This window comes from Vipera berus, assembly GCF_964194415.1.
Source record: "Vipera berus genome assembly, chromosome: 12".
Taxonomy (NCBI): Eukaryota; Metazoa; Chordata; class Lepidosauria; order Squamata; family Viperidae; genus Vipera; species Vipera berus.
The window spans coordinates 12174602-12185497 of record NC_138215.1 but is presented as its reverse complement, the minus strand read 5'-3'; the positions used below and the strand labels follow the sequence as shown (position 1 = coordinate 12185497).

The following is a 10896-nucleotide window of genomic DNA, read 5'->3' as shown; positions in this document are numbered from 1 at the left end:
CAGGTTACCGATACTGCAAGCATTCAAGGTTCCATGTGCAGAGGATATGGTGAAGAAACCCTTTTCTAATGTGCTGTAGATTGAAGAAGATGGTCTCCTGGTGGATGTTGAAAAGGTGCAAAAGCAGCCATGGGAGAAGAAACGGTGATGCTCTCATTTTTTTCGTCTCTTCTTCTTCTTGGGTTCTCTGCTGGTGTTGGACTGTGCAGATGCAACGCTCTGGAAGAAATAAAAACAGGGCACACCAGGAAACCCATAACTGGCCAGTGAACGACTGAAATAGTGCAAGCTACATAATCTGCTAGTTAACCAAACTAGTCACTTCTGTTGTAAGAGATCTCCCAAATATTTCGGAGAGGTTTTTTTTGGCCTTTGTTAAGATATGTTTCGAGGAAAGAAACAGAAGAGAACTATGCTAAGGATGGAGATCCCACTACGAAACGTTTCGGGATTCTGTTTTATTTTTTGAAATTAAAAGGGCTCCTGGAAGCAGAAAATGTCTAGTATTTATTCCGGCTCCCAAACTGTAGCACTGTGGAATTGACCCTTCACTTTGGAATAGGACTAGGACTGTTGCCATATTGCCATGTTCCATTAATGGCTAACAGAACACTTCAATTTATTTTTACAAAACCACAGGAGTAACCTTAGCTTTATAGGTAAAGGTAAAGGTTCCCCCGCACATGCGTGCTAGTCGTTTCCGACTCTAGGGGCCGGTGCTCATCTCCGTTTCAAAGCCGAAGAGCCAGCGCTTGTCCGAGGACGTCTCCGTGGTCATGTGGCCGGCATGACTAGACGCCAAAGGCGCACGGAACGCTGTTACCTTCCCACCGTAGTGGTCCCTATTTTTCTACTTGCATTTTGACGTGCTTTCGAACTGCTAGGTTGGCAGAAGCTGGGACGAGTAACAGGCGCTCACTCTGTTACGCGGCACTCGGGATTCGACCCGCCAAACTGCCGACCTTCCGATCGACAAGCTCAGCGTCCTAACCCACTGAGCCACCGCGTCCCTTAACCTTAGCTTTATATACTCTGATTAATAGAACAAGGGACCCTGGATGACTATGATTCTTTAATTTAAGCAGTAGATTCAAACGAGCCTTTGGTCTAAGTGTGCTCCATTGATGGTGGCAAGCCCAAGATCCAGTCTTGGAAAACGTTACGCCTAAGTATACAAAGGTGTTAATTAATTGCCATCTGTGTCTCTCATGATGTTTTCCAAACACCATGATTTTTGATTTAGATTTACACACTATAATTACTTAAACCGATGTTAGCACGCATGGGATGGATACTCATGCAAACTTCACAAGGAGAATTTAGAGAGAGAGAGATTGCTGCTATCACCAAAAGGAGGAGCTTTTTGTGTCTTCCTTCAGACTATAAAGAAAACCTCTTGGAAACAAGGGGCACATCTGGAAATTTGGGATCTTAGTGGGAGGACATTCACAAAGTGGTTTCCAAAACGGGCAGCTGCAGAACATTTGTGGAGCTTAAAGGCCTTGTTGCAAATGGGCAGGAGCTCTACCTCACTCCCTTTTCAATGTACAGGTAGGTCCTCGACTTAAAACAGTTCATTTAGTAACTGTTTGAAGTTACAGTGGCACTGAAGAAAAATGATGTATGGCCATTTTTTTTACACTTAGGACTGTTGCAGCCTCCCCAGGGGACCCAAATTTTGATGCTCGGCAACTGGCTCATATTGACGACGGTCGCAGAGTCCCAGGGTCATGTGATCCCTTTGGCGACCTTCTGACAAGCAGTCAATGGGGAAGCCAGATTCACTTAACGGCCGTGTCACTAACTTAACAAATGTGGCAAGAAAGGTCGTAAAATGGGGCAAAATTCACTTAACCACTGTGTTTCTTAGGAACAGAAATTTTCAGCTTTGTGAATTGTGGTCATAAAGCAAGAACTACCTTTGTATCATGAAAGGAACCTCTTAAAAGGTGTGTAATCATCAAGGGAGGGGTCTTGGGAGGCACATGGGGAGGTCACTTTTCCTGCAAACTGACCTCATTGTGGTCTGGCTCCTCCTCAGCATCCTGTTCCTGTAGGACATTTTCTACAGTAGATACGTTGATTCGGAAATCCCGGGAGGCACTTAGTTTCATGTATTGCATTAAGTTGACCTGTAACACCCGGAGGTCAATCAGTTATTTTGCAAAATGTTTATACCACCCATTCAAAGGATTGAAAAGAAATATCAAATTTTCACTTGGGTTATATGAGATGTGGTTACTGTAAGTGTATAGATCAACCAAAAATTTAACTGAACATTTGCATCTGAATAGAAAGACACGGTTTGAATTGGGTTTATGAGACAAATAAGTCCATATTTCATCAGAGGGCAATTATAATGGCCCTTCTCGATCACTCTGAATTCTAACATATCGGATGCTGTTTTGATGTGGGAAGTCAAGAAGTGAAATTGCTTATGCAAATGAAAAATAATTAATATTTTGAACTTGAAGGCAGGGCTAATGAATCGTAAAGTGCATGAGCATCAGATGCAGTATAAAAGATACACTACGTTATATCACAATGGCCAGTATTTTATTAAAAGGAATAACTATTTTTAGAATTAAATCTTACCTTTGCCTTTTTAGAGAGATGGATCAGAAAATTCTCATACTGTTCTATGGCGAAAACCAAGTTTGGAATTGGTTTAGTCTCCCGCAACACTTTAGCCTATGAATTCCAAGAAAATCAGCATAGCAATAGAAGATAACACATTATTACTGTTTAGGATTTTCTTTCTATAACTACCCATCTCATAAGAAGTATCACCAGACAGCATCCAACAAAGAATTTTCATGGGCCAGAAGTTAGCAAAAGTAGAAAAGAACTGCCACATTTTGAGATCAAGATAGAGCAGATGTTATTTTCTCCAGTAAAGAGCTAAGCAAGTGTTTTAGTTACAAAGGAATTTTTAAAGCAACAAAGTAGAATACTGTTGGCTACATTAGTTTCACATTTATGTAAGCAAAAAACATGGAAGAATTTAAATATTTTAAAATACACTATTGACATCACTCAACTGAATCAAATCTTCACAGACATTTGATGTAACTAGAATCTCTCTGCTGACAGAAGCAAAATGATAGTCTTCTGTCCAAGCATCAACCATGTTAAGTCCACCCCCTTTTCTCTTAACATTTATTGTGTATTGACACATCAATCGTTTCTGATTGTCTGATTATCTCATTTTCCTAGAAGTTGCTGCAGTTCCTAGAATGCAAAAATAAAATGTCTGGGAACTACTGTAGAACAACGGTTTAAAAACCCACTCTTAAGATTTAGATGTAAGAAAATATTGAAGATCCAACTTTTTAGCTCCGCCTGGCTTCACGGAACTACATAAATGTGAAAAACTAACTACGCTTACCATCACGGCGGATTCCTCTCCCTTTTTGTCTTTTTTCTTTTTTTCGGCTGCAGAGGTCAGGGTTTCATGTTGGATGTTCTGAAGACAACAAAAAATTATATCAGGAAGACATATCTTCAATGGGTCTGGTGGGAACAGAGCAACTGGGTACATGAGTCTAGAGGCTTCACTTGGTTATTTGCTGGCAACAGTCCATTGCTGTTTTCCTAACTCTTGAGGACTACAAGCTCACACTGTTGTTCCAGTGACTTTTGTCCCAGGGTTAGAGAAATTCTGGGTCCTCATTCTTAGCATCCTCAAATTCAAGACCTTTCCGCCTGCTACATTCATATAGTTCCATGGCTGCATAGAAGACGGTGGAATTCTGTCTGCCAGGAGCATCTAATAGAACTTTGATCCTCAGATTTTGATATTAGAGCATCCACAGACGTTATTTGGATTGCCACCGGCTTCCCATCCCTACCAGGTGAGGCTCAAGCTCAAATGCAGTTTGATTCAACGAAGTTGCTTCATCTTACACTCTTAGCACTTCTCTTTCTAAGTTAATAGCAGCTTCCTCTGGGACTAGAAATAAGAAATGGAGCACTTTGTCTCACCTGTACGTATGTGATGAAGGCGTAGCACTGCGGAGTCATGTGAGAACCAGACAGCCTAACCTATAGAAATAAAGGGGTGATAAGTTACCCTCAAGAGTTTCCTTCTATGATCTCCACAGAATCCCCATTCTTACCTGGCCCAATATTTATAACGTCCCTAACAATGATAGGCATTGTGCACAATGAGCTATACTCACCAGTTTCTCAAATCGTCCCGGAATCCCTCCGGCTGTGTTTCGACACACTTGGAGATACTAGAAGAGTAAAGCAAGAGGAGGTGTCTGAGTGATAGGACTGCCTTACTCTCCGTGAAAGAATATATATAAATTACGCCTTGAGAAGGCAGCAGTGGGACATTAAAGGAGGAGAAAAGATTACTCAGAAAGAGGAGAACATGAGAAAGAAGAATAACATTGCCTTTATTTTGCTTGATATAAGACGGGATAGAGAGAAATTCTTTCAAGATTGGTATCAACACTTTGAGGTAAGCAAGGCCAAGAAATAGCACAGGAGGAGATTAAGAGTATTTTTTTACTGTTGCAGATGGAGTAGATAGATTTAGATTTAGATTTTATTAGATTTATATACCGCCCTTTCCCAAAGGACTCAGGGCGGTTTGCAGGGCATTTTAAAATAATAAATAAACTAACAGAATCTTGCCCCTTTCCCCAGGTAAAGAACATTGTTTCACATTATCCAACTCAAATCAGGATCTCTTTATATATATATTATTCCTGGGCCTTATAGCAGGCAACTCCATGCTTCTAGGGTCTGTATAACCAAACATTTGGCAGTCACCACTTAAGATTCAGGCCCTTTTTAGGAATAGTCCTATGGACACTTTCTGCATAAACCAGCTCTTTTCTGCTTTTCAGCCTAGCAGCTGTCTACATTTTAACTCCCTTTGAACGATGGACTTAAGGGAAATTTGCCTTTACCCCTCCAAGCCTTCCAAGCACTCACATATTTTACAAGAGTTGTGAGAATGGCATACATCTTGCTGAGACTCCTAAGCAACGTGTCCACACAGCTTCCTGTGGGTAGGGCCGTTTGGACCAGCTCGTGGTAGGCCGTCAGCAAAGTCCCAAGCTGTAGAATGACAGCTTTCTCTAGAGGTTGAGTCTGGTTTACTGCTTGAGAGGCATTTTCTAGTTTAAAAAAAAAAGTTATGTTCAGTCACAAAAGACAAGGTCTGAATCCTCTAGGACTGTCTGCTTTGGATGGGTCTTTTTTTCTCTCCGAGTTGTGGTTCAAGTGGACTTCTAGCACATGGTAGAAGAGAGCCTGTGATTCTTGTTTCCTTGCCCCTGAATCCCTCAATTTTTCCATTCTTAGAGCTACTTATAGTTTCATCATCAAAACTGGATATGATGGTTAGTTTCCTGCTGCTGTTTTGAGCGAATACAGGGAAAGTGTTACGTAAGCTTTAAAATAAGACTTCATTAGATCCAAAATGTGGCCGCCATTATGTTTATTGGATCAAGCCAGTCAGAAAACATTGATCTTCAACTGCAATTTTCTTAAGGCAAAAAAAGACAAGAGAATAAAATAGGCTGCAGTAAAACTGATTGAAGTTATGCAGAATGTTAAAAAAAACAACCAGATAAGATCTGATTTGCACATCTGGAGGTTCCCTCTCACCTCGTGAAGATTAAACGGGCACCGTTTTGTGGTCAGCCATATTTCTACTCCCTTAACACATCTCTTTTATTCCTGATTACTACCTAAAGGTGAGAAACCTTTTCCTTATGGCCCATTTTTTTCTCTTTATAGCCAAAATGTATAGCTGGGATCTCTTCTGATAAAGAGGATCTTTAATATATCCGATCATGTCTACTTGTTTGATCTGACAAAAGTGGGGGCCCATAGTTTGCAAATGCCAAGACAAAGTTCTAATTATATTAATATGAAAGCTCTTGATGTAGATTTCTTTAATGATCGTAGTTGGGCTTTCCCCAGAGGCAGTCATTTTTGACATAAAACAGGCAATTTATCCAAGCATTTCACAAAAGAGGTCCTTCATAAATATTACCTGCTGCCTCAGATCCCAAATAGTTTTTCATCCTGTTGATCAGCCAATCTACCTCTTCAAGGATCTTGTCTGCTTGACTCAAAACCATCAACTTAAAAAAAGAGGACAGAGGTTGAGACAACTTACGCCACATAAGTAACAAGCCAAGTGCTGTTCTAAAGTAGCAATTTTCATGTTTCGGTAATTGCATTCTTTAAGTTGGATCCCAATATAACTTACACAAGCTGTAGGAGCTGCAGTCTTTGAATTCACAATGGCAAAGTGACACCGATGGTCCATCTCAACATCCTGGGAATATTAACAGAAACAGAGATTGTCTTTGTTACAACCCTATAAGAGCTAGGATAAGAGTAACTGGTCAAGGTTTCTTTCTGAATTTTGTGAGTAATCAAGAATTTGAATTCCATCTCCCTTGGTCCAAGCAGAACTCTTTAATCTACCCCATACTGGTAAGATTGCCACTTCAAGAATCCCATTAAAGGAAAAGGGATACAGGTTAAGTAAACCAATTAGGTTCACAAGACATTGTTTTAATCACGGCTTGTTGATGTAGTAAAACCATGACAACTGGCACAATATGTTGAGCTACAAGCTAGGTTCATACTTCATATTTCATTTTAAATATTTTATTGGTTTTTAACTATAACAATCTCCAGTGCCTGGTGTACAGTGTGTTGTCTTGGTTTATATTTTAACAACAAAAAAGACAATAATAACTAACAATCAATAATGATTAAGTTTGATAATTCCACAATTAGTATATTAATTAATGATATATTTCTTTGATCTTCCCTTCTCCCATTTGTATTCTCCTACTTTAACCTTAAACAAAATATAATTCTTAATATTTTCAATATATAAATGATTCGGTATAGGCATTTTTTATATTTATACAAATAATAATAGTCTCAATGTATGACATTTTTTTCCAGCTTATATTATTCTTATAACCATCAGCTCATTAGTTCACCATGCATCCTATTTTTGTAATTTTTGTTTACGCTTAATTTCCCTTATATTCAATCCAATTCTTATCGGTCATAATTTCTTCATATGTTAGTCATCTAACTCTCCAAACTTTCCCATTTAAGTACATCAGCTAGGTTCATTCACATTACAAATTAGCTTGAAAAGGGAAATCCTGGGTTATCTTGAATTCAACCTTTAAAAGCCCAGCTGGTCTTCCTCACCTGATCTATGTCTCCCAGCTGAGCATGGATGTCTTGGGCAAGATCACGCAGTAGGGTGACTGGGCTCTTAACAAGAGCATGCAGTGTGAAAAGCAGAGAGAGTAAACCTTTGCAACAAGGAGCATCTTCTGTAGGGAAAGAGAAAAAACTCTTATCAACCAATTTTGAAAACGTTTGAATGTGGCTGATCTTGCTTTACTTGCCTTCACAGGCATAACCCAATCACTCTCCTATGCATGGTGGGACTGTTCTGATTTCAGTCGTTGCATTTTATTTTTTTATCTTTTGCTATGAAACCCTGTGTGTGTATTCAAATATGATACGAGTGATTGGTTAGTTGGGGAAGCAGGCATACCTCTTCCTCTTTTTTTTTCATTGTCATAATGACTTACGGCGTTATCCATAATTGAAAGTTCCAATTTGGTTCCCACTAGCAAAAACTTCAAGGTGGGCACATTGAACATGGTTGGCTTTAAAATTGGGGATGAAAAGCTATTGGCTCATTCACTCAAGTCAGGTGCTCAGCCAATGTCCAATCTGCACTGGTTGCATGGAGCTAGTGAGCAGTCCGAATTCACACGGAACAGCATTCTGACTCAAGCAATTAACACTCACCCAAGCACGTTTCCTTGCAAAGTTTCACTGTCCAGGATAACAGCTGCACAAACTGCACAAAGAGAAAAAGCAATTTCTCATTAGTTGATTACTCCTCGGTCACTTAAATCCAATTTCTCAACTAACAAGGCTTTCAGAGCAGACACTTAAAATTAATAAAAAGAGTAACAGACCTGCAAGGACCCGCTTCAAAACCTCATCCCAAGAAAGCAGGACTCTTGGAACAGTTTCATTCGAAAAGGAACTTTTATTAGGAGAAGACGATAGCAGGCATAGAAGGCAGGATCTGAGGATATCCCGTTCAGACCAATAGGTTAAAAAGAGTCCCAAGCAAACCCCACCCAATAGTTCCTCCGGTCAGTTCAAACGAGCCAATCCCCAGGTTAAGTTAAGTTCGCCGTGGGAACGGAGCTGATAACAGGTCCGTTCCCATGCCTGTGGAGACGTTGTTGGGTCTTCGCACCTTTCTCTGCCGCAGCGAGAGATAAGCCAGATGGCCGGAGGCACATTCCTTTCTCACCCCAAGGTAACATCAAGGGAGAGACAGTTCAAAGAGTAAGTTTGTAGAAACAGCGGGAAGGATACATTGTAGCAAAGCAGATAAACATACCACAGAGTTCTCCCCCTCAGGAGAATGACAGAACCCACAGAAAGAAACCAGAAAGGGACAAATCAACCCCCCACCCCCAAAAAAGGAAATGGGTTCTAACAAGACCATTAAAACAGAGCGGTGCTCTTGGCAAGGGCAACAGGACCATACCAAGATTTAATGCAGCAACAGCAAGTGAAACAAGTAAAGACGACTTTAGAAAATGTGATTTTCAAGAGAAAGAGAGAGAGAGAGACACAGAGAGAGAGAGGTGAGAAAGAAAAGAAAAAAGAATCCAAGGAAACTGAAAACAGAACTCAACTTCAATGTGGACTGAAATCAAGAACCAAGAATAAAATCATAAATCAATTGTACTTTTGTAATACTCAATAATTCCTTGCCATTCTGGAAAGCGTGGCAAGGAGGTCGATGTATTGGATATGTTCAGTTTTGAGTTAGTAAAAATAATAAAGGCGGGATACAAAAAAAACCCACCCCTAAACAAATAAAAAAAATACCTACCTGGGGTGAGGAAGGGTCCATGAGTTTGGAGAGCATCACAAGGATGTTGATCAACAGAAGAGCTTCCTTGCTGCTGAAATCTTCTTCCGAGTTGCTAAGCAGGTTTGTTAGTGATCTCTGGAAAAAGGCAAAAGGAAAAGATGAAGGTCACAACAAACAGATACAATCATCCGAAGGAGGCATGAGTGCTTTGAGAATCAAGCATCCCAATCCTAGTCTAGGGGACTTGGAAGATTTTCTAGGGAAAACTAGAATAATTACAGAATCTTTTCTGAAGAATGCTCCAAAATTGGAGCTCTGGCTGACTTTCAGATCTCTGATGGTCCAATCTCTTGGAGCTGCTTAGCGGCCATCACCGCAACCTTCAGCTCACCTGAAACTGCCGAATCTGGAAGGCAGCTTTCTCAGTGACGTTCACCTCCGCTGCTTCCTCATCGTCTTCATTTGCGATATCTAACGAAGAGGAATGAAAAGATGGCAGCCGGGAAGAAGTGGAAATCCGGAAAAGAAATCCATTAAGTCAGTGTGAAAAGGACGCCTGGAGATAGAATCTGGGTCGGCGAAAGAAGCAGAATCGTATTTACCCAAAGCCTGGAGGAACTGTGAGATTTTGGCTGGATGAAGTTGTGGCACTGTGTTAAAAATCCGCAGCAGGCCTTCCAAGCATAACAACGAGATGCTTTTGCCTTTGTCCTTCTTCCCAAATTCTTCTGCTGAGGTTGGGATCGAGGTGTATCTCCACAGGAGGACTCTATGGGAAGAGAAGAGTAGACTAAAATTAGATCAGGCTGACTGAAGAAATAATTCCGTGCGTCCTTCACTACTGCTTTAAACTCTTCTCGTGGTGCACTTTAAGCGATGCACTTAGCAGTATGAAGATCTAGTACAGGGGTCTTCAAACTTGGCCCTTTTATGACCTGTGGACTTCAACTCCCAGACTTCCTCAGCCAGCTTTGCTCCACAAGTTTGAAGACCCCCTGATCTAGTCAAAACAAGAATGTTTTGCAAGAAGAGAAGTGTGTGGAATGTATATAGAAACGTGCAACACAAATTTAGCGGGTGCTTCCTTTATTCTTCTCCTCTCGTGCCTTGATTTTGTTTGGCTTATTTTTTTTTAGCAGGATCCAATCTGGGTCAGTAACTGGGACCAGAGCTTTCGGACTTGTACTGGAGCCCATCCTCACAGAACTTCTCTCTAGCAGTGTGTGTGTGCTGGTTTCTCAGCTAGAGAGAGGTTTCCTGAGGATGGGCTTGGAAAGTTATATATATATATAACTATTCTAAGGGACGCAGTGGCTCAGTGGGTTAGGACGCTGAGCTTGTCGATCAGAAGGTTGGCAGTTTGGCGGGTCGAATGCCGAGTGCCGCGTAACAGAGTGAGCGCCTGTTACTCGTCCCAGCTTCTGCCAACCTAGCAGTTTGAAAGCACGTAAAAATGCAAGTAGAAAAATAGGGACCACTCCGGTGGGAAGGTAACAGTGTTCCGTGCGCCTTTGGCGTCTGGTCATGCCAGCCACATGACCACGGAGACGTCCTCGGACAAGCGCTGGCTCTTCGGCTTTGAAACAGAGATGAGCACCGGCCCCTAGAGTCGGAAACAACTAGCACGCATGTGTGGGGGAACCTTTACCTATTACTATTACAATACTGGAACCGCTTGACCACTTAGGATTTAACTCACCGAGTGATTTTGCAAAGATACTGGAACATCTTCCCTGGATTCTGTCCCTCTGGCCCATCTGTCTGCCCTGCCTCGTCCAATTGCTGCACTTTCTGCAAAGCTACGCTGACAGCATAGCGCATGAACTCAGTGCTGGAGCGGAGAACAGCCAGGCTCTCCTCGTGGTTTTGGGCGCAGTCCCTGAAAAGTTGGAAGAAAACTCTGGACTGAGAAAATTAAACAGAGCGACAGAGGCTGAATATATACACAAATGCCATGGCTAAGTCCATGGATGCTGAGTGGA

General features: G+C 41.3%; 1 protein-coding gene across 1 annotated transcript in view; it reads right to left on the bottom strand.

The window, feature by feature from the left end:
• Window positions 1-153: 153 nt before the first annotated feature.
• The window catches only part of FANCI (FA complementation group I), a gene marked incomplete at its 3' end in the record, with an annotated part of 31737 nt that continues 20994 nt past the window's right edge, over window positions 154-10896 (bottom strand). The window contains exons 23-37 of the mRNA XM_081337314.1: window positions 10614-10793; window positions 9517-9683; window positions 9306-9385; window positions 8933-9049; window positions 7822-7873; window positions 7207-7334; window positions 6236-6304; window positions 6017-6107; window positions 4948-5132; window positions 4182-4238; window positions 3985-4044; window positions 3389-3466; window positions 2596-2691; window positions 2016-2132; window positions 154-219 (exon numbers count right to left, since the gene is read on the bottom strand). Of these exons, the coding sequence (XP_081193440.1) occupies window positions 154-219; window positions 2016-2132; window positions 2596-2691; window positions 3389-3466; window positions 3985-4044; window positions 4182-4238; window positions 4948-5132; window positions 6017-6107; window positions 6236-6304; window positions 7207-7334; window positions 7822-7873; window positions 8933-9049; window positions 9306-9385; window positions 9517-9683; window positions 10614-10793 (1543 nt within the window). The remainder of the gene's footprint in view (window positions 220-2015; window positions 2133-2595; window positions 2692-3388; window positions 3467-3984; window positions 4045-4181; window positions 4239-4947; window positions 5133-6016; window positions 6108-6235; window positions 6305-7206; window positions 7335-7821; window positions 7874-8932; window positions 9050-9305; window positions 9386-9516; window positions 9684-10613; window positions 10794-10896) is intronic.